Raw genomic sequence first — 24,666 nt, forward strand, 5'->3', positions numbered from 1 at the left:
AACTCCACAGGGACAGAAACTTCTACTCTTGGAACCTCCCAGACTTTACCCTGTGTTTCTCTTCAACTAACTATTCATTTGTATTCTTTATCATATCCTTTAATAAACTGGTAAATGGGCTTCCCTGAGTTCTGTGAATAACTCTAGCAAATTAATCAAACCCAAGGAGGGGTTCCTTGGAACCTCTGATCTGTAGCCAGTTGGTCATAAGCACTGGTGTTTGAAGCTGGTGTCTGAAGCATGTGTTGTGGGGGAGAGGGCCAGCAGTCTTATGGGATAGAGGTTTTTTTTTCCTTTCTTTCTTTCTTTTTTTTTTTTAATTTTTATTTACTTATTTGACAGAGAGAGCATAAGCAGGAGGAGCACCAGGCAAAGGGAGAGGTGGTTCCTGGCTGAGCAGGGAGCCCAATATGGGACTCAATCCCAGGATCCTAGGATCATGACCCGAGCTGAAAGCAGATGCCCAAACATCTGAGATACCCAGGCATCCCTGGGATAGAGGAACTTAACCTGTATGGTCTGACACTCCAAGTAGTTAGTGTCCAAGCTGAATTAAATTGTAGGACACCCAGCTAGTGTCAGAGAGCATTGCATGGTATGGGGAAAACCTCCACACATTTGGCAACCAGAAGTGAAATGTTTGTGTGGGCTGAAGGAGACTCACAGGAGAGAAAAATACAGTAGAAAAGCGGGGTTTTCCCTATATCGGAAAGTAGAACAGTACTATTTGTGAGAACCAAACAATTCTTCCAGAATGTTTATTCATAGCTTTTCTCTAAGCACAGAATATAGGTTTATGATACACAGTCGGTTGATTCAAAAGTGAAAAAGTCAGTCTATCAAATAATGTGTCCTTATATTCCCTGAAGTAGATAATTTGCTGTTGAATCATACAAATTCATCAGTAACCCAGGTCTTCCGTTGCCCTCCCCTGCCTGCCCCCAGCTACCATCACATGTTACCAACTAAATCCTCTGAATTCTTTTAAAAGTATTATTATATAAAATAAGAAATTGCTTATTAATAGAATAAATCCAAATGATAAGTTTAAAACTGTTAATATATAGCAAACTATAGGGAGAACTAAGCTTAATTGTTTATTTTTATTTTCATTCCCATTCCCCTTATTAAAGCTGCCTTGTTGTGTACTGTATCACAGCATAGCTCTGGTTCATAATGGGACGTTGGTGTACTTGGAGAAGACTGTTCATCCCTGTCCTTGATTTTAGTGACTGCGCTCCCTTTAAAAATAACTCATTAGTGTATTGTACTACATATATCTTGTTTAATGTGTATAATCAGTCTTTGAAATGCAGCTTTTGAAGTTTTGAAAAACAGACCTTGTACATATGGCACAACAGCTTGACCTAAATGTTCAGCTCTCTTCTACTCTACTCTGTGTATTGTATTTTTAAGTCTAATCTCAAAAATATGAGTCTAAAATGATAATATATTTTAGAAATATTAAGTAATAGAGACTTCTGAGTAAAAATAGGGAAGGGAAGAGGATACTAGACTATCCCTTAGTGCATAACAAAATGTACCACTCTCCCCTCTCCCAAAAGGGTGGGGGTGGAGAACAAGCCAGCAATTCAAGAAAAAACAGTCTTATGCCATTTTATGATAAAGCTTTTTATATATCCAAAGAGAGAAAACACAAGATGCTGGTACAGAGTGTGGTGTTTCTAAATGTGCTCTCATTGCTCCAGCTTCCTCCCCTTAGTGAAAAGAGGAGTCAAAGATAATACTAAATTCTTAATTGTACTCTCGAATTCAGAGAAAAGCAGCCGAAGAAATTGAGTAGGAAGTCATGGGAAAAATAAGGGAAACACTAAGGAACAGAAACCCAAAAACTGCTAATGGATTTCAGGAGAGGCAGAAGAGGTAAAGCTGCATCGCCCTCTGCCAGGCTAATTTGGCATATTGGACTAATTTGGCATATTGTATAGCGAAGTCCTCAGAAGTGTGATAAAAACCTAGATGGGTTGAGTGAGCCCTAAAAAGGGACATTTAGGTGGATCTCAAAAGAGTGATTTTCAACCACCTTCATTATCCCCTTTGCTACTTGTACTTTATTATTAAATCTTTAATGCGGTTGTTTTGTCCAATTTGTTTTCTTCTGCAATATTGATTTAATCTCTTTTTTATTACATTTCACTTTGTGTTTCTTTTACTGAATTTATATTCTTAATAAGTTCTAGAGCATAAAAAACTCATAGGATATCTATTATTTCTTAGATTTTGATCTAAGATTTTGATCTCCTTTCTGGTTTTCAGTTGTATTTTGAATCCTTTCCTGACTTCCTTCCCAAACTTGTCATCCATAAATGTGGAACATCTCTGTCCAGTCCAAAACTGCTGTGTTGCTTAACACCAGGGAACCCCCTTTACATTGTATTCTATGTAGTTTTTTCTCCTTGAAGTTGATTCTGGTTTTATTTGCTATAACTCATTTCTCCTAATATGCCTCATGATTTCAAAAACTAAAATTATCCTATTTCCCTTAATTAAAGGATAATTTTCAAAAAGGTATATAAATGCCAAAATTTTATTTAACATATTAATTAGTGAGGGAACTGGTAAGATACTACAATCAATTCAAAGGAGAAGTCAAGGAAGACAGACATATGTTTATAAGATTAAGGAATTTTGAAGCAGATTTCCAAATAGATGGGAAACAAGTCTACCTGCAGGGTAATAATCAATTGCATTTCATCAGATACAGTTAGTATGCATTGCTATAGATAAAAATAATTTGAATTCTTATTAGTTTTCACCAACGTACAGAGTTGCAAAATAGCTCAAAGATAAAGAAAGGTGAAGAGAACCTCAATGGGTAAGCTAGATTTTTTTTTCCTATTTCAGATTCTTTCACAAGTTCTCATAATAATTCACAACTATTCACAATCTCCTAATAATTTCACAATTTTCTCCTAATAATCCAAATTTCTTTGAACCATTCTTCCAAACCCAAGGGTTGCTTTTAGAGCCTGAGTTATGGGGGGAGAAGTAATTTAGGGTTCCTGACTTTTTTACTGAGATGTTAAAGAAACATTTATCTGTGGTTCAGAGATACCTATAGTTTCACTCTGGTTTCTTTTTCTTTCTTTCTTTCTTTCTTTCTTTCTTTTTTTTTTTCAAATTGATGTGAGCTCTACTATGGAATATTTCAAGTTTATCTAGATGCCTGAGTATCTCCAAGACCCTTTCAGGTGTCCATAACATCAACATTTTTTTCAAAAATTTTTTTGCCTTTTTATTTTATTTTATCTTATTTTTCAGTGTTCCCAAATTCATTGCTTATGCACCACACCCAGTGCTCTATACAATACGTGCCCTCCTTAATACCCACCACCAGGCTCACCCAACCCCCTCCAAAACCCTCAGTCTCTTTCTCAGAGTCCATAGTTTCTCATGGTTTGTCTCCCTTTCCAATTTCCCCCAACTCACTTCTCCTCTCCATCAAAGTTATTTTCTAATAAAACTAAGACATGTGCCAGACATGTGCCTTTTTCAAAACTGTTGATTGACATTGCACTCCAAGTACAAAAGTCACAGGAGATAAAATTTCTGGCACCTAGTGTCATGGCAGGAGCCCCCAATTATACTCTGTCATTTTATTCTACTCAAAGTAAAAATGAACACACACATAAAATGTCCTAATTCTGCAGTAAAATGAATTAATTTTTAAAATTCTCAATCCTTGTCTATGTAACTTTGTACAGTGCTGTGCATAAAAGGGAAGGTATACCTAAAGCAAATTGGCTGCCTGCCAATATAGAATAGCTGCCTTGAGGAAAAGTGCTTGTGCAATTTTCTTAAGTTGCTAGTTGAAGTAGCCATTGTGAAACATGACTTGAAAAATGACTAAAAGATAATCTGTAGTTATTCAGACTTGAGTATTTTGCAGCCATTTTCTCAAAAACTAACAAAGTAAGCCTGTCATTTTGAGGAAAGCAGCTGACTGTCTTTGATTCCCAATCATTCCCAATGATAAAAGTCAAGCTTTCTAGTAAAAATTAGAATATGGGAAAACTTAGATTCTTCACAGTGAACTTCATAGCTTCACCATACTTTCTGATGAGTTCAATTGTAATAGTAATTCATGTGATTTTTTTTATTTTTTATTTTTTTATATATTTTTTTTTGAAAGCTCTCCATAACCCAGTGAATCTGCTTTTTTCAAATAACCAATGAAAGGTGTTACAAAATCATGCAAGGGTGCAATATTAAATTAAAATATAAGAAAGACCAATGGAATTTTAATGTAAGTTTTAATGTAACAGGATGTAAAGACTATTACTATAGTTCCAGATTACATGTTTCAGTTATACTTTAAGGAACTACCACTTGTCCAACCTTTGTATGTGTAAAAATCATTACCTTTTTCTAGTCACATTCTCTGTGACACCAGAGTTCATGTACTTCAACCAAATCAACAGTTCACAATAGATTGAATATAGAAGAAGATATGAGAATCTAATAACTTTTATGAAGCTTAAGTTGAAGATTATTGTAAAAGTATAGAATAATCCTCCTCTCACTATTTTATTTTTGTTTTAGAAAATATAATTACTTTTCACAAACTATGTTATGCAGGTTAATATGTAAGGGATTTTACTACTGTTATTTTCAAATAAGCTAACCAATAAATAATTGAACAATTTCAGTTTTAAATATTATTTTTCAGTTTTAAATTCTAATCCAATACTAAAGAGGCAAAACCACAGTGCCTGGGTGGCTCAGTTGGTTAAGTGTCATCTGACTCGTGATTTCAGTTCATGTCTTGATCTCACAGTTGTGAGATGGAGCCCTGCATAAGCCTATGCACTGGGCATGAAGCCTCCTTAATATTCTCTCTCTCCCTCTGCCCCTCTCCCACTGCTTGCTCCCTAAATAAAGAAAGAAAGAAAGTTGCAAACCATGTTAACAAAAGCTCTTTGGGGTTACTCAATAGATTTTAAATTTATTAAAGAGTTCTTAGATTAAAATACATGAACAATATGATTTTGCTCTAAGGAAAAATTCCCTCTCTATATATCTGTCCATTTATCAACCTTTATATCTATAGTGGTATTCACCAAATACTAATGCTGGCCAAATTTTTTTTTGTCTTTTTTTAAGAAAGTGGGCCAGTGGAGGACAGGGGTACCAAGGAAGAGGGAGAGAGAATCTTAAGCAGGCTCCAGGCCCAGCATGGAGCCCCATGCAGGGCTCAATCTCATGACTCTGAGATCATGACCCAAAGCCTAAATCAAGAGTCAGTGGCTTGACTGAGCCACCCAGATGTTCCTAATGATGACCATTTTCAAGGGTTGTAATTTCAGTTTGGTTTAGTATACTTTTAAAGTTTTTTTTTATTATTAAAACAAAATTTGTCTAAAATACATATACTCACAAGCATAAACAAAAGAAAAAAGTAGGTAATATATACTCAAAAATATTAAAAATATATATTTCACAAATATCTGAGAATTCAGTAAATACATAACAAGAATTATTTGCTTTGATGATTTTGAATCAATTGGAAAACTAAAAGAGGAAAAAATGAAAATTGACCCCTGACTAATTCTTGACCCAACCAGATAATCCAGGGTAATCTCATCTCAAAATCTTTAATCACGCCTACAAAGTGTCTTTGCCAAATAAGATTAACATTCACAGGTTCCAACAATTAGGACATGACTATCTTTGCTGGCTATTATCCAACCTACCACAAGCTTCTGCTTCATATTATGTACAAAAATCAATTCTAGATACCATACAGATGTTAAATGAAGCTTACAAAAGATAGTATAAGAAAATAGCTTTATGATTTTAAAGAATGCAAAGATATCCTAAAGGTTACATAAAAGTCACTAATTACAACCATGAAGGAAACAATAAAAAGACTATGCTAAAATTAAGACCATATGCTCAACAAAACTCAAACTTAAGCAATTGGCAAGACAGTCCTCAGAACTGGAGTATCTTCAGTAAACATGGTTAACAAAGAGCTTATATGCTAAACACACATATATATGAATATAGATCTAAATATTAAATATATGCATAAATAGAACTCGAATCAGTCAAGAGAAAGCAAACAACCAAATAGAAATGTAAGAAATACAAACAGATTTCACAAAAGAAGATATCAAAATAGCCACTAAACTTGACAATATGCTCAACTTCCCTATTATGAGGAAAAATAAAAATTGAAGCTACAACAAAATAAACACAGAGTGGTTAAAATCTGCAAGGCAACCATAACAAGGGTGGTGAGACTGGATCATCTGGAACTCTTACTGCTGGTAAGGAATTAAATCAAAATTATTTTGGAAAACTGGAAGTCGCTATTAATCATTCAACAATTCAGCTTTTGTTTATATACACAACAGAAATGCATATGCTTCGCTCAGCACAAAAGACACATACAAGATTATCATTAGGAACATTATTCATAATAACCAAAAACTGGGATGGGAGGAGGATGTTCATCTATGGAAGAAAGAATAACTGGATTGTAAATATTCAATCGAATATTATAAAGCAATAAAAATGAATGAATTTTAGCATAGGTGCTATCTCTCAAACATAACACTGAGCAAAAGTAGGCACAACAGAATATATACAGTATGCAGTATGATCCCAATAATACGAAATTTTAGATTGGGCAAAATTTATCCTACCTGTTAAGCATCAGGATGGTGATTACTTTTGAAGGAGGAAAGAAAAGAGTGAGTGATAAGACTTTTAACAATACAGATAATGTTCTTTTGAGATAATGTTCTTCTTAGCTATATGTTCAATATTTGTGTAATTTTTATGTGAGTTATACTTCAATTAAAAATGTTAAAACTATGTGCTTACAAGACATATGCCTAAAGTTTATTATTAAATGAATAGAAAGGTAAATAAAGCTACTTAGCACTTTATTTCATTTTAAAAAATAAAACTAGGGCTATATAAATACTCATATGTGTACGGATATACGGTGGAAAAGAACACCTCAAGGTGGGAAAAGAATCAGCTGGAGGAAGGGAAGTGTTTCTTCTTTTCTTTATATATTTCTTTATCATTTAAATTTTTGTGAAATACACATTAAATTTAAAATACAGATAATTAACAATAATAATAAACCAAGTTAAGTAATACTCAACAGGTGCCAGACACTTTTCATTTATTATTTAATTATCACAGTAGTTCTAGTAATTACTTGCCCTCCTCATCCCTTTATAATGTATGAGGAAATTGAGGCTCAGAATAATAGCATCTTGCTATTAAGAAACAGAGTCAGAAAGTTAATCTCATGTCAAGTCAGTGCTGTTAATTCCTGTGGAAAATAATTCTAATATATTGTTATTATATCATATATATTGTATACAATATATCGTATATATTGTATATAATTCTAATATAGTATTATTATATTGAATAATTTAATAACACTCCTACCATCTCACCAAATCATTACTCCTTAAGGGCAAAGATTGTGTTTGTTGAAAGAATAATTATTATTGAATAAAATATAAATCTAATCACTAATTTAATGTAATGTTTGTTTTTAAAGGTAGTGAGAAGAATATTGGGCAACACTTTCTTCATTTATTTCTCGTGGAAGGACAGCCCACAGTTAAATATGGATGTGGAAGTTCTCAAAATATCTTGACTCTTTCTGCTAGTTATAGAATTAACACAAATGTCTTCATCCCTATCACAGTACGGTAAGTCCTCCACAGTAATTCTTTGAATTATAGTGCTGAGCCTTATTTTTTAAATGTTATTTGTATGTATAATATCTACCACATATGAAAAGAAAGACAAAAAAACTTTCCATCTGAAAGTTGTTTTGCCAATCAATTTTTTTTATTAACATGTAATGTATTATTAGCCCCAGGGGTACAGGTCTGTGAATTGCCAGGTTTACACTTCACAGCACTCACCATAGCACATACCTTCCCCAATGTCCATAACCCAACCACCCTCTCCCTCCCCCCCGCAATCCTTAGTTTGTTCTGTGAGATTAAGAGTCTCTTATGGTTTGTCTCCCTCCCGATCCCATCTTGCTTCATTTATTCCTTTCCTACCCCCAAACTCCCCACATTGCCACTCAACTTTCTCATATCAGGGAGATCATATGATAATTGTCCTTCTCTGTTGCCAACCAATTTTTTTCAGTTTGATGGAGTATTAACTCCATCAAGTTAAATTAAGGTATAATTTGATACTGCCCAATGCCAATCAAATTATATACAAAATGAATTGATTTCTTTGAAAATATCAAGGAGCAAATACATAGGTTGAAGAGTTATGTGGTTCAGTTGAAATTAAGATCTAGTTCAGGGTTCCTGGGTAGTGCAGTCGCTTAATCGTGGAACTCTTTATTTTGGCTCTGGTCATGATCTCAGGGCGGTGAGATAGAGCTCTAGATTGTGAGACAGAGCCCAGCATGGGGCTCCAAGCTTAGCAGGGAATCTGCTTAAGATTCTCTCTCTCCTCTCTCTGCCCCTCCCGCCTCTCTCCTCATTTTGAAGGAAGGGAGGGAGGAAGGTAGGAAGGAAGAAGGGGGAGGAGGAGGAAAGGAAGGAAGGAAAAGAAATTAAGATCAAGTTCATTTATTTAACAAAATATCTTCTGAGTGAAAATAGCTGCTCAGAATGGGGGATAGGGGTAGTAGCCATTGACTCTGCACAGAAAAAAAAAGAATCCAGTAGAGGAAAAATGAATATTAAATGGAAATTTCTTCCTAGGGCATATAAACTTTTAGAAGGCAGTCTTGAATTTAATTCATACTTCAGAATTAGGACGTCTCAGAAGAGAAAAATGGCTAAATATGAGGGTTACATCCCAAGGGCATTACTGAACAAAATTTACATGTAGCAGCCAAGAATTTAAAATTCTTCATCAGTACAGCAATCTAGTGATAATGGTCTCTAAAGTTACTCTGTGTCAGTTAAAAATAACATTTTGTGTCTGAGTTTATACGTTAGATGACAATTGTATACTTTAGTCTGATTAGCAGGAATCTTGGCTAACCTGTGAAGCTTGTATAAATCAAATAAGCTTTCCCAGGGTCTGTATCAATCTGCAAATAAAATCAAGGAAATTGACACCAATCTGAAAATGGAAACTCCTTCCAGGCAGGGACAGTATCTTACTCATTTTTAATGCAGTTTGTAGGGCATCTGACAGAAAGATGCTCAGTAAATGTTTGAACGAATGAAGAAATGAGAGTATCTGGGCTGGGCAGTTCAGTTGGTTATGGCAAGAAGGCAACGAAATTACCTTAAGGCAATGAAACTATTATTATATAAATTAGGCAAGCCCTTTTAGAACAGAGAGTTGTGTACAGCCAAAGCAAATTTTCAGAGCCACGGACTTAACTCTTACTTTAATCATCTGTCTTACAAAGGGTGCAGTTGGTCACAAAAAAAGAGCCAGATGAGAAGGTGAATAACTTAGAAACGAATTTAAAAGCCATTTTGACTGATAACACCATCATTTTATACAATGTAATCATTTCATGCTAACAGTGGCACATTTGATCACATATGAAGTAATTTCTGTTTTGATCAAACTTTCTTAAAGGGATGATTTCATTCTTTGCCTTTAAGTAATGAATACCTAGGTAGGCTGTCCTCAAACCATGCAGAGCCTTAGGCAGACTGAGGTTGAAACCATCCTTCAAAAAAATAGTAAAACTAAAAACTGAGGGCTTTCCAAATCTTTCAATTAAGTTTATTCAGAATTTAAAAAGCAAGAAAAAGATATCTCTACTGATACAAAAATGCAAATCTGCTTTTTCTTATAAGCAGCATCCCACAAGACCTTAAGGTGACAATAAGTTACATTAAAGACTGACCTAGGACTGTATTATATTATATATTATATAAATCATTTAAATTTATGTAATAAATATGAATAACAAGTATATATTAGGTAACTCTTCAATAAGTTTTACTGTTAAAGTATAAAAAGAAGTAAGGTCATAACTAGAGGTAAGTGAGAAGTCAAGAGGTGGATATATAAGATAAGAGACTTGAGCATGTTTAATTATGGATTGGACTTACTAGTTGAGTGGAAGGTGTTAGCACATAGAAAAATAATGAATAATTGAGAATATGAAGTCCCCTAGAAATTTATAGTGATGAGATACAATCCACACGAGAGAAGATTCCTGCCAGAGGGGAGGGAAAATGGAAAAGACACACACATTGAGACTTCTGATTTCTGTTTTTTTGTATGTCCCTCGATCTGTGACTGTCTTTTGCTTGATCCCAATCAGTCCCTATCTGCTTGATCCCCGTCTATCCCCTCTCAGTTGTTTACATCACCTTCTCTCTTCATCTTTCCTGCTCCACTCCTACTTCTCCGTTCTTAACTGGGCACAAGTTAGAATTAAAAGAGTCTTTTGGTACAGCTCTTTCTAGCTATCCTAATTCTCTCTAATGGGATACCTGTTATTGCAAACTCAGAACAAATTGGTCCCTAAAATGTATGTGAATTAAGGTCCTTTTTAATTATATGAATGTTGTTGAAATTTCTTCTATATTTAAGGGTCCCTGAGAACAAAATGCCATAGCATGATTGATAAGGACTTATTTTCAAAAGTTAGTAGAATTGAGCTCTAAGGTAAATACATAAAAGATGACTTTGATTTTTATTTTGTTTTTAGCCACTGAGAATAAACATGAGAGTATTTCCTCCTACTAAATTTGCATTGTACCTGCAGATAGATGGCAGAAGTAGAACGAACTTGAATAAACCACCTGTAGTGATACAGGTCAATTCAGTATCAAGATAGAAGTTCTTCTTAAATGAAATGGAGCAGAGATCACAGCTCTACAGATAGATTGTAATTCATACTCATGCACAGTTTGTCTTTCATTTCAACAAATTTTGAAAGGGATCACATAGAGAGAGTCTTAGTTTTCACAAGGGTTATTCTCCTTTGGGGAAGTTCAGAAAAATTGTCTTACCATATATATATACTTTTTAAAGTTTCTGAAGTTTAAATTTTTCTGCCACCTTTTGTGTCTCTCCTATATAAAAGCTGACTCTTTATTCAGCATTTTGTTCTGTAAAGAAGTCCTGTGTTGTTTCCTCTAGGTAACTTACTGTGTTATTACCTGCATGTTTTAAATCCACACAGCCTATTCTACCTTCCTTCCTTACCTACCTACCAGCCTATTCTTCCTTCTACCTTAGGTTTCTCAAATACTTATCCAGAGGTGTAGCATTATCCATGTATATCTAAGGCACATTCCAGTATCTAGTGATTCATAGTTAACAAACTCTTAAGGTAGCCAATGCCAATTGAATTTTGACCAAGAATTGGGTGAGTGTCAGAACTACACATCCCAATCAACAACTTTTGAGTAACTGGTCAGTGTAAAGGAATGCATGCATGGTTTAAGATCAATTGAACAGAGGCTGTTCAAGTTTCTAATAGTTGGGCAGTAAGAACCTTAGAACTTGCTCAAACTCAAACATCAGATAAAACCATTGCAAGCACTTTTGACATAACACCTTGTGCGTTATTTGGTCCAGTAAACAAAATAAACTGATAAAAACTGCTGCTGAGTTTTGTCAGTGGACTGATTTTTACCTCTTGTTTGATCTTACTAATTTCTCTGAGATAAAAAACCTCATATAGGTAGAGGTATATGTATCTGTGTGTTTGTGTGCTAATGTGAGTACCTATCTGTGCAAACTACTCTTTATTTTTTAATTAACACATTTCCCACCACTGTTTGATTAAGAAAATAGAAAATAAATTTATATAATGCAAAGCTAACATTAAACTTAAAGAATGGGAAATAAAAAGAATTCTGAGTAGGATTGCTTTTGACTATAACAAATGAAGAGATTTAGTGGTAAGTAATTTATGAAAAATAAGAAAGGAACAAATGACAACTTCTTATAATACCTACATGTATTGCCAAAGGCCTTTCAGACAACTCTGCTCAAAATTGACTTACAGGGCGCCTGGGTGGCTCAGTGGGTTAAGCCGCTGCCTTCGGCTCAGGTCATGATCTCGGGGTCCTGGGATCGAGTCCCGCATCGAGCTCTCTGCTCAACAGGGAGTCTGCTTCCCTCTCTCTCTCTCTGCCTGCCTCTCCGTCTACTTGTGATCTCTCTCTGTCAAATAAATAAATAAAATCTTAAAAAAAAAAAAGAAAAAAAATTGACTTACAGCACATTGCCATTTTCCCCATGTAAATTCTGTGTATTACAACTTGTCGCCCAGCTGGTATTCACCTATAACTCCATACAGAGAATGATCAGGAGACTACCCAAGTTTATAAAGAAGAAAGAATACCCATAATGTATTATAAGCTCTAATTTTGGGAGTAACTCAAAATGTCTCTTATGTCTCGATTTTCTAAAATGTGAAATTTTCACACATTCTTGATATTTAATATTATATAATCTATGGATTGCATGCCTTTAGTCTTAGTGCCCAGAAACTCTGTAATAGCAAGAACCTTACTTCTTAAAACAGATGGTGACTTTTGAACTGTGCTAAATCTATAAGATATTAGATTTATTCATAAAACGTTGCCATGTCAATATGGAAAGTTTGGCAAGCTTTTCATCTTAAAAAGGTCAAACTTCATCACTTCAATATTAATTTCTGTATCTTTTCCATCAACACTTCCATCTGGTATTTCTTAGAGGAAATGTAGGAAAACTGTAGCCAAATATGGGAAATATAGCATAATACTTTATAATTACATTGACTTGTACCTAAATACATATATCGAAACATTGCTCCTTTATCCATACGTTACACACTAATTATACATAACATGTCCAATACTAGCTGGACAGCAAATTATAATATAATTTATTTGTATATTGAATAGGGACTAGCCACTAAAAAAAAAATTTCTTTCATTAAATAAACTTAGTTTAAGAAAATCTTTCAGAAGTCTGTGGGTCTAAGAGTTGGTAATTTTAGTATTATTTAGGATTATTGGATAGAGTCTTCTGCTAGCATGTATGGTTGTGTCTAAAATTTGCATAAATCTTGAGAAACAAGAAGTGTCAGTTTGGTGTTCAGTGAGGCAGAAATAGAATAGAGCTCTCTAAATAAAGACATCGTAATCTGAATGTGAAGCTGAGTCTATACAATATGTTCACAGGATAATATGTCAGTTATGGACTCAACCAATCAGTGGTATAAAAAAAAATTCCAAATAATTGACTATGTAATCACATGCGTGCTCCTCACATGTGCAGTTCAGTTCAAATTGTCCAAATGAAATGTCTGTCAACAAAGATACAAAAGTGAAGATTCAGGTCTATAACTCCTCACCTTCTGGTGCGCTGAGATGCCAAGACAACCAGAGAACTGATTGACCGTCAAGGGCTCAGAGCAACCACAAAGATTCTACCGAAGAGAAAGGAATATAGCAGTTGACAAGTACATCTGTAACATGAAAAATAAACTGGATGGTGAAGAAAGATTAAAAATTTATCAGAGGGACAGCAGTTGGAAGAGGATAAGCAATGACATCGTGGCATTGAATAACATCATAGTTCACGTGGAAAATTGTATGGAGATTGGGTACAAAGAGAACATAAAGTTTGAGGTGAAACAATATTTAGCTCTTCAGCAGAACATCAAATGTTGTGATTTCTAATGCAGAGATTCACAATAAACTAAAACAAAAGCCAAGAAATTCTTTTGAGAATTAGGAATGTATGCTGAAGAAAGCTTCATATTTTCTTCATCCTTTTTTATTAATGGTAGATTTCCACAACTGTCAAGGCTATTGAGAAAGTTGGAACTATTCTTGTATGGTGGCAGAGTACACAGAAAAAGGAACTCTAATCCCTAAAAGCCTTTTCTCTCTGTAATTCTAAAATGCATGTAACTATCATCTTTACGACAAGATTATATAAGAAAGTAATAGAAAGCAAATGAAGACTTAGGGGCAAACTGAATATATAGGAATTAGGTCAGAAAAAACAATAATTGATAAAGTCAGAGAACACTCTGCCACACGGGGCAGTTAAAGGGATTTAACTTGTTTAAAAAATAAAACTCATGAGAAAATGTCAAGGGATTATTTTTTTATTAAGTAAATATGTGGTTAAATTGACAATACAGATTTAAATCCCATGTTTTTTCCAACCTGAAAGTTCTTCAAGTCTTATTCTTAGTGGTAGGCTTCAAAACTTGACAACATATTTATCTTAATTAACTTCTTTAGAACAATTCTTACAGAATGGACTCAAAATATAGATAATCTTACTTATTTTTAAAAATGGCTAGTCACCTAACTTTCTAAATTAAGCTAAAGAAGCTATGTAAGCTTCTTCCTCAACAAATTCACCTTGACTTCATCAACATACTGAATAAAAAGAAGATATATAGTAAGATAAATTATTTTACATTTAACATCTGTGAACTCTGTTCTACCTAACACAGGTTCATTTAAGAATAGTTTAAGACTTTTCAAAAGACATACTAAATGTTTAAAATTGGAAGCTAATTTCATAGATAGATACTGGTACTAAGCCAAAGTGTTTGAACTTAATAAATATAGAAGAAAGTCTTTTAATATTTCTTCAGATAATTCATTCTAATGCCACCACAAGAGACAGTAAATTCCTGTTTTATAGTATTTGATACAGCATTCTTTCCTGGTCCCTCCTTCTTCTCAACTTGGAAATAGTTGGCTTAATTCTAATTTATAGTAATATTTGAACCCCAATCCTGCCTTCAAGAACAATGTTACAAAGATAAAAAGGAGATTCCAGGAAAAAGCCCTGTAGAAAGTACCATAAAAATTTACATAGGAGCTTACTATACACCTCAGTAAAGCTTCCATCATTTGGGGGACAGAAATTTCCAGTCCTATGTGATGGACTTGGATGAACTCAACCATGCCCTGAGAATCTCTTCCCACCTCCCAAATGAGTAAATAGCGAAGAAGCATTCTCCTGTTTGCGTCATACTAGCAATGACACTCATTTCTGCGCCTGGGTGCAGTAGTAGAGACTGTTCCAAAAGAAAATTCTAGCTCCTCTTGTATATAAGCCTCAGAGAAAATGATGGAAACACAATTCCAGCTTAGCAGTCTTTGTGAAGAATTCATAGAACAAAAGAAAGTAAAGATTTAGATTGTTTGCATAGAAATCACCAATGAGCAGGGCACCTGGGTGGCTCACTCACTTAAGCAGCCGAATTTTGATTTTGGCTCATGATCTCAGGGTCCTGGGATCAAGCCCTGTGTTGGGCAGCATGCTCTGGGGAGTCTGCTTGAAGATACTATACCGCCCTCTCCCTCTATCCCTGCCTCCCTAAAATAAATAAATCTTTTCAAAAATTTTTTTAAAATTACCAGTGAACAAGGCTGATCCTTAGGCACACATGTGCAAGCAGTCCTGAGGATTTCTAAAAATATTTGGAGATGGAGATTCTACAATGGACTATCATCTCTGCAAGAATGTCTCAGTCACTGAGACTTAATAACTAGTATTTTAGGTCAGGTTCTTTGGAAAAAGACAGTAAAGATTTGCATGCAGGAAGCTTATTAGGGAGTGCTCTTGGGAATAACTTCCGTAAGTCAGTGAGAGAAGCAGCACTGAGAAGACATGGGAGTTGAATTACAGAGCAGCTGTAACAGAGGCTTTACCTGACCCTAGGGGAAGCTCTGGAGTAGGGATTTTCAGTTTCCTGAATTGAGTCAAGGGGACCTGGACCTTTGTCCCATGGCCAGGATATGGCATATCATAGCATCCACTACAGCTGGTGAGACTCATGGCTACATCATCACTTAATGGCTGATGAAGTCCAAGACTCTTCAGATTGACTTAACACATAAACAAACTAATGTTTTTAGATAAACTGAACACATATCACAACACCCGTTTAACTCCCACCGAACTAACTAGAGGGCTGATTTCCCCATGTTAATGACATGGTTCTATTCAATCTTGTCAGGAGTTACCTAAAGAAGCAGTGACTCTTAGGAAGAGCAGCTCAATACTAATCACATCAAAACCCCAAATGCCAATAGTGTAGATGTGTGTCAGCATGGGCATAGATAGCCACAAATAATGCTATTCTGTAACTTATCATTAAACCATAGACCACTGTCCAGTTGGTTTAGGGCAAAAGGGTAGATCTTTATATGCTCATTATGATTCAGAATGAAAGCACAGGACACCTAAAGGGTACCTGGAAACAGGGAAGTGAGGAAGCAAAGCATTCTCTGTATAACTACAAAGGAGTCTTTACCTGTCTGAGCCTTTATTTGAAACCTAAAGATAATCACACCTTTTTTTTTTTTTTTTTTTTTTTTTTTTGCTATACAGGCTCCTATGAGTGTCATCTATATGAAAGTCCTTTGGAAAGCATAAAGTGTCCCTCAAATGAATAGTATTATTATTATAGTTTATCATCCATATAAGTCCATTTCTTCTGTTTCTGCCCTAGGACCAGAAAAATTGCTCACTGCTTTTTTATTTTATAGCATCTCATTAAAAACACCTCATAAAAATTTTAATGAAGTTTTCTGCAGATATTTCTCTTTCCAATTAAGTAAACTTACTTCCTCATGGTTTTGTTCTCTAAGCATTCAATTATTTTAGGCACTATTTTCTGGCTGTCCTCCAAAGTTTTCCACAGCCCTATCAGTTGAATTTTATGTGCTGACTTTTTTTTTTAATGGACAGAAAGAGCAAAGACATCACATATATTTCTTCTCCTTGTGAAATTTTCCTCTAGATTATTAGCAGCATGTTTTCTAATCTATAAGGTCTCAAATATCATATGTATCAGTTAACATTTATTAAATTTCCATCATGGATGTTGTTCAAAGAATATTATTTGAGGGAGATACAATATGTTTAATGAAAATAAAAATCTTCACTGTTTCACCTCTTCCAACATTTCTCCTTTACATTCATGGTTTATACACTGTCCATTTGTCTGTTACTTGGAAAGATGCCAAACAAAGGCTGTTTACAGAGCTATATGATCACACAGCATATATTCCAGTATGTCTTAACATCTGTTAAAGAAGTTTTGGGGACATGAAATATGTATTTTGTGTGAAGTTGCAGATGTTCCCAGTGGCTTATTCTGAAAATCACTGCCCTTCCAGTGTTAATTGGGCAGTGAGGTGATTAATCTACCACCCTTTGGTGAAAATGCTTTTGAAATTCCTTGCTTGTTAAGCTCATCCTTTTGTAGTTTCATAGATGGGAAATGATAAGCTTGGACCAGGAGCTGGCTGTGTTTGGTATATTGTATAAGAAGCAAATGAGTAGGATGAGGAAGTAAGCACAAAAATGTGTGTACTACCAAAAGCAGATTTGTTATCATGTCAGCAGAAGAGAAGTCTATCCAGATAATTGTGAGATAGACAAAACTTACCAGATACAAACAAGATTGTATTTACAAAGACATACTGGACACTTCGCCTGCATAATAATCTCAGTCTAGTTCATTTATTCACACTCATTAACAGCTATATAATTATAGTATTTATTCTACACCTACACAACAGGCACTATGATAAATACTTTTATACACAATCTCATTAAATTTCACAATATCTTTAAGAGGTAGTTACTCTTCTAATACTTATTTAATAGATGAGTAAACTGGGGCTTAAAGTGATTAACTAATTTATTTAAGGTCATGTAACTCGTAACTGAAGCAGGATTCCCACCTAGACAGTTTTATTCTAGATCTCTTATATTTAACCAGTATACTACGCTGCTCATTGTTGCTCAGATTTTCCTGCCTAAATTAATACTCCTAAAAGGAGATAATCTCAAATCAAAACATCTACAAGGAGTCCCTCCCTCATCATCTGTCTTTCAAGCAAAAATTATGTGGCTTATAATCAAGGTCGTCTTCCCTATACATCTTTATCTTCCTCTGTTACCCAACATGGACTGTCCCATTCTAGCTAAATCCATGGTCCCAAACACAGTCCTACCTTTTCCTACCACATTTATTTATCTAATGCTACAGTTTCTCCCCTGAAATGCTCTCTCTATTCATTTCTCCCAACTGTACACTACCCTTCCTGTAAGCCTACTCCTCTAGAAGCTAGCCTAGACTGATCCTCTTCCTTACTCTCAACTCCTAGCATGCTCTTGTGATACACTTTGATATTCCTGTGATACTCTCTACTAGCCTTTCGGGTAGATGGTTACCTCACCTCCAAAACCAAACAAACATGTAAGCCTTGAGTATGGGACAAGTAGAAGAAAAACAACCAGATAGACTTCATCTAATGGAGATCAGTTAAATAGATGAAGGCCATGAAAACTTACCTTCTTAGATTATTTAGGCAGCAGCATTTGGCATAAGCAAATACACAAGTGATGAATGCTCATGTAAGAAATTAGAAAATTGATTTAAGCCTAATGAGAACTCCAGAAGTCGTGTTGCAAAATAAAAAAGAGTGAGAGGCACCTGGGTGGCTCAGTGGGTTGAGCCTCTGCCTTCGGCTCCGGTCATGATCTCAGGGTCTTAGGATCGAGCCCCACATCAGGCTCTCTGCTCAGCAGCGAGCCTGCTTCCCCATCTCTCTCTCTGCCTGCCTCTCTGCCTACTTGTGATCTCTGTCTGTCAAATAAATAAACAAAATCTTTAAAAAGAATAAAATAAAAATAAAAAGGAGTGGCATCAGTAGAGGGCCTTCAAGATTAGACAGAGAAGTTATTGATTCTAATTCTTTTCTTTAAAAAATCTTTAAATGATATTAATAATAAAATAACTACCACTAATTAAACTCTTACTACTTTGCACCCACACTTTAAATTTTTCCCTAGATTTAATTATTTATTCCTAATATCCACCCAGTGAGGTACTATCCACCCAGTGAGGTACTCATTCCAAAGAGGACAATAAGGTACACAGAGCCTGAAGGCATTGAAACCACAGTTTTTGCTCAGGAAGTCTGATTCTAGAGTCTAACTCGAATCATTACCCACTATACCACATATTCTATTACAGTCAGTAAATGTAGGGAAAATGTTTCATACTTTGCACATTTCATGAAACCCTTAAGACATATCAAAAACTCCCTAACTTTTTTTTTTAACAATAAGTTCATTTAAACAACTAGATGCTTGACTTCAAGTAAAAGCTATCTAGGATTCATTTCTTTTAGGGTAAGTGATCCCTATTTAAAGGCAGATTGTCCTCGATGTAACAGCTATGTACAAAAAAGTTATAAAATTGTCCTTGGTTTTATAATGATAAATGAAAAGCATTGAAATTCTCAAATTAAAAAAGGTATATAAGGATTTTTATGTTGTTCTATTTTGTTAAACAGTGAGAGCAAAATAACCTACTGGAATATAAAGATAAGAACTGAATGAGTATGCCACTAATGGAGAAGGGGTATTTTCAAAGAACCAGTAGTTTTTTCCCCATCCCATATCCTTTTGATGTCGATCCAAACATACCATTGGCCATTTAGTTAAAAAAAAATGCAGTTTACTTATGCAGAGAGTTACTTTATGTACAATTAAGGAGTGAGGAAGCGGAAAACGAAAGAACAGAGAAAACTGTACTGTAGTAGTCAGGATGTGGTGGAAATAAATTGAGGTTTTCTCATTGAGAATGTCTTCTTGGTCTGGAGGAACAGAGTTCTGCAGTAAAGGAGCAGGTTCCCTTTTTAGTAGACACCTCCTCTCTGCTGCTGGAACACATCAACTACATCTTCATCCTCCATTTCCAGCTATGCAGGTGTGTCTGTTTCATTGATTGGCTGCCCATCAAATCGGAACCTGATCTCCCTTGTTGACAAACCCTGTCGTTCATAATAGGCTTTCATTAGTTTACTAAGTGGCATGTGCCTCTTAATCTTCAACTGCACCACAGAGCCATCCTGCCCCTCCTCCTTCAAATTAATATGATCATTGTTCTCAGTGGTGACTCCTTCCTTGGGCTTTTCAAGGCCATGGTGATCGCCTTGACAAGTACCTTCTCAGCTGCCACTTCACAAGAAAAGGTACCAGGTCGAGCACAACACACACCAAAAACTCCCAAACTTTTTAATTCTAAAATATGCCGTATCAAATTAGTGAACATAACAGTGTTGAAAATGCAACCAATTATTATAAAAAAAATAAAGTCTAAAACTTTATTTTCTTTTTTCAATTTTGCCTTATGCAGTTACCATTTTCTCTCAGGGAATTTCACAAAATAAAATTTAGTGAAAATTATGTTTTAATTGTGATGCTATCTTGAAAGAAAAATAGAATCAGTATACCATCTGTCAATTCTAGATATAACAAAAGGGGTAGATAAAATTATTTTTACTTAGCCTACATAGTATGAAAGTATGGTAAAGTTAAAGATGTTTTAAAGACATCTATGAATTATACACTGCTGTAGTTTCTGCAAGTCAACATTTTAATGTATTTGCTATTATGAAGAAGCTATGGCATTCTGTTACCTGAAATTCATTAGGCTGTAATTATTAGGTAGTCTACAAAAAGCTTTTAGAAAAGATACTTTTATTCTTGAAAACTTCTTAGGCCAATTATATTCTATCACAGACACATTTTTTTAGGTCCTGAAAAGAACGAAAGCTCAACACAATTTCCTTCTGTCTGATAAGAGGAGGGATATTATATTAAAATGAGTATATCTAATTAAAAGAATTATACAGATTAATATATGATTTTTCAGATTTTTCTCAAGCAAAAATACTGTAGTCTCTTAGGTATGCATTGTCCCTAGAATCACCAGTTTCATTGAAATGTATTTAAGACATTCAATTCATAGAATAGGATAAAGAAATATGAACTACAATAAATTATTATTTGAGAGAATAGTTGCTTTTAAAATATTACATGGGAGTTCAAAAATATGTTGTCGCAGTGCTTATTAAGAGTTTTCATTGCTGGATTTATTGCAAAATTCAGGAATCAGGAAAGTCATATTTTGATTGTATGGGAAAATTCTAATTGAATCATTGAAAAGATGTCAATTTTATTTCTAAAATTTTACCTTAGTGGTCAAAAATAGTTAATTAAATATCCTTACAAAAAGTATATTTTAATGCTTTCTAAAACTTTTAAATGTGAGACCTAAAAGTTGCATTAAAGATAATATAGTTCAACCTCTCATTTTTCTGCCAAAGAAACTCCATGCCAGAGAGGAAGATGTACTTTCTTGGAGCCACATGACTCAGGCAATATAGCAAAGTTAAAACTAGAGTCCACATTTGGCACTCTTTCTCCTGCCCCCATCTGTTTGTCTACTTTTATAGGTGACGTACTACAACCTTATCTTTCTTCTTTATGTGATCTGTGTTTTACTTCCTATTACATATAAAGAAAAGAGTTACCAGTTGTTTATTCATTATGCCAAGCCCACAGAACACTTCACCCCTTCCTTTGTGAAAGGATCAAGAAGTCCAAACCAAATGACTTCTTTTTTCCAAGCCTGACCTGAAGCACTGCTTTTTATGAGAACAATCATGCTCATTTCTCTGGTCATTATAAGTGAAAATTTGTGATCTTGACTAACAAAGAATTATAGGTCTTAGAGAATCTATGGGAAAGTCTCATGGATTCTTATCCACAACCACCTTGAATCTTGACAATTTAACTAAGTATTACAAAAAAATGGGAACTTACCATCCTAGAAAGCATCTCCTTCTAGGTTTGCAGTCTCTATAGATGTTTGAGATTTATTTATATTAAGTAGATCTGTTCTTTCATGCAGTCTCAGATGCATTGGTCCCCTGTGTGCTTTTTAAGAAAAAGAAGCAAAGAAGGAAGGAAGGATGGAAGGGAGGGAGGAAGGGAAGGGAGAGAATAAATCCGTAAATCTATTCCCTTTTCTACTTAATTGTCTTCAACTGTTTCCTTAACCATGGAATCTAAGTTCTATGTGAGCAGGCTATTTTTTAATCACTATTATTCCCCAGAACTTAATTTAGAGCTAGCATATAGTATATATTCAATAGATATTTTTCAGATGAATTAACCAAGTTTACTTATCTTCCCTAATTCTTTTTTGCTATAAAGTAAATATTCCCATCCCCTAACCCACTCCTCAACTGATAGGATTTGGGAGAGCCTCACCACCCTAATTATTCTCTACACTCTTCATTATACCAGCTACTATATAAGCTGTCACAAACAGTGGAAGTCAGTATTCCCTGTGTAAATGATCCATATACACTCAAAGAAGAAGGAATTTGCTTTTCTCAATTTTCAGACCATACAGATTATACTTTTAGTCAACTAAATCCTTAGGTCTTTTTCATATAAAGTTCCTGAAATTATTTAAGTTGCTTAGTCACACTGCCAAAGTTTACCACTCTTATAATACAAACATCCTCAGGAGATTTAACACATTAACTGAGGTTCTCAATCATTCACAGCTTGTGGTCAATTTCTTTCATCAGATATAATTTTCTCCCAAACCATAGCTGAGAGCAGCATGCTAAATGAAGGGGAGTTTTCAGAGACGGAGTAGATGATTTTATAACTTGTGGCACTGCCCAGAAAGTCAAGTGTGAGTGCAGCTTCAAATCAAGGGACCAGGGTAGATAGCAGTATTGGGAAATGGACAAGGAAGAGAGCCAGGGTGAGAGTCAAACACAACAAGACATTTAGAATAATATTGGAACAAATGTTTTTCTCTATTCATGTATTTTCAGTATATATGATTCAGTAAATTTTAATTAGGAGTCTACTATATATCGGGTAATCTGATAGCTTCTAATTATACAGGAGAAGGAGAAAATTTGGTTTTACCATAGGGTAGAAAGGTAAGAAGTAAGTAAGCAAATATATAGTTAGTAATTGTGATGGGTCCCAGTTGAAATAGAGAGCAGAGAGAGTATAATGGGAAGAATGAGCATTAAGGAGGACATGTGTTATGATGAGCACTGGATGTTATACACAACTGATGAATCATTGAACACTTGATATAAAACTAATGATGTACTATGTGCTGGCTATTTGAATTTAAATTTTTTTGGAAAGTCCTCAGGAGAGGACTTTCCAAAGAGGGGATGATCAGCGATACATGGGCAAGAAGGAGCCTGTCAGTTGAAGAATGAGGAGATGTGTATGGACTTAAATGCACATGATGTGGATACAGATATAGATTCAAATATATCTCAGGTATAGGAAAAAGTCAGGATGAATAATGACTTCTTTAACATGTTTTAAAAGGTTCTACCAAATCTGAGAAGCACTGTAACTTTCTTTCCCCTAATAAGATGTCAAAAGCTCACCACCTGCACATGTTCAGAAGAACGGCTTCCTTGCAGATCCATCTTCCTCAGCCCAAATTGTCTATTTGAGGTTTGTGCTCTTCTGTAAAGGAGTTGAATTTCCACCCAGCTGGGTACAAAGGACCAGGCCGCCACAAATTGCTGCATGTGAATCCCGCTTTTTAGCCTATGCCTATTTTATCACCTCATTTCAATATATCATTAGATAAACTGGATTGACCTTCTAATGCCTCTTAAGCACACAGTATAGCAGCACCCACGTAAGTACTTCAATTAGTCACATGGTGGCCTATCTGATCTCTCAGCCAACTGCCTCCTGAAAGTTTGAACATTCCCCTAGGATATATTTGACAGGTCACAAGTTGGGCTAGTGCAAGCTACATACAGATATGTCTCTTCTGCAACTCCATGAAACACACTTATCTCTGTATGCCCCTGAGGTTCTAGAGACTATTTATCTGGGCTTCCATACCTTTAATTTCTAATGGATTTAAAAGTGATACTTAAATTCAACCCAGTGTGCATAAATTGATTTTCTGGGATGTGGTCAATACTCTACTGGGTACTATGGAGTATAGAAATGTTGATCACAAAAATCCCATTAAAAATATTCACTTTAGTTAGTGATAGACATGTTAAAGTGCCAAGAGTGAAATGCATCAATTTCTATAACTTGTTTCACAATGTCTCATAAAAAAATAAGGTAAAATGATGGGTGGATAGATGGATGGATGCATGGAGGCATGGGTAGGAGGATATATATCTGATAAAGCAAATACAACAAAACATTTATTATAGGATCTATGTGGGTATATGATGGTTCACACTGTGAAATTCCTTTAACTTTTTTATGTTTATAACTTTTGATAATGAAATATTAGAGGAAAACAATCACTGTGTACCTGAATCTTACCATGCAAGTAGAAATAAATGCCCACACATGAAATAATTGCTATATTGTGAGGTGCTGATTGTAAAGAGCAATGGAAATTCAGAGAGGAATCAACATGGATTGGCATAAAAGGAAAGAGGACCACTTGAAACTTGAAGGTGTAGGATTTTGAAAGATGAAGTGGAAGATGGAGAGCATTTCAAATGGAGGAAAACAGCATGAGCAAACACGTGGAGGATGGAGCCGAAAGGCAGGTGTTTAAGAAAACAAGACAACTAAATCTGGTAGGAAATAGTCAGCAATAAATTTGGATACACATAGAAAAGCTAGAAAATGGCAGGTCATGATGAGCAGAAAAAGACATGATCCCTTCTCTTAATAATATATGGGCACAATAAGAGGAAATAAAGATCAGATTTACAAACAGAATTTTCAGACAATCTTATAAAAATTTACAAAGAAAGTTACAAGATGAACAGGCACTCAAATGAATGCTACAGTCACTACAGGCAGTCATTACTCAAGTGACAAAATAATTGGATGAAAAAC

At 34.9% G+C, this 24,666-nt stretch overlaps 1 protein-coding gene and 1 pseudogene across 1 annotated transcript in view; one reads left to right on the forward strand and one right to left on the reverse strand.

The window, feature by feature from the left end:
• The window catches only part of LOC111152227 (eyes shut homolog (Drosophila)), a 1,631,332-nt gene that overhangs the window by 1,353,613 nt on the left and 253,053 nt on the right, over positions 1-24,666 (forward strand). The window contains 1 exon segment of the mRNA XM_022510634.1: positions 7,557-7,706. Within this exon segment, the coding sequence (XP_022366342.1) occupies positions 7,557-7,706 (150 nt within the window).
• LOC111152401 lies at positions 19,641-23,372 on the reverse strand (annotated as a pseudogene).

The sequence above is a fragment of the Enhydra lutris genome, unplaced genomic scaffold (genome assembly GCF_002288905.1).
Source record: "Enhydra lutris kenyoni isolate GAN:26980312 unplaced genomic scaffold, ASM228890v2 scaffoldscaffold28, whole genome shotgun sequence".
Lineage (NCBI taxonomy): Eukaryota > Metazoa > Chordata > Mammalia > Carnivora > Mustelidae > Enhydra > Enhydra lutris.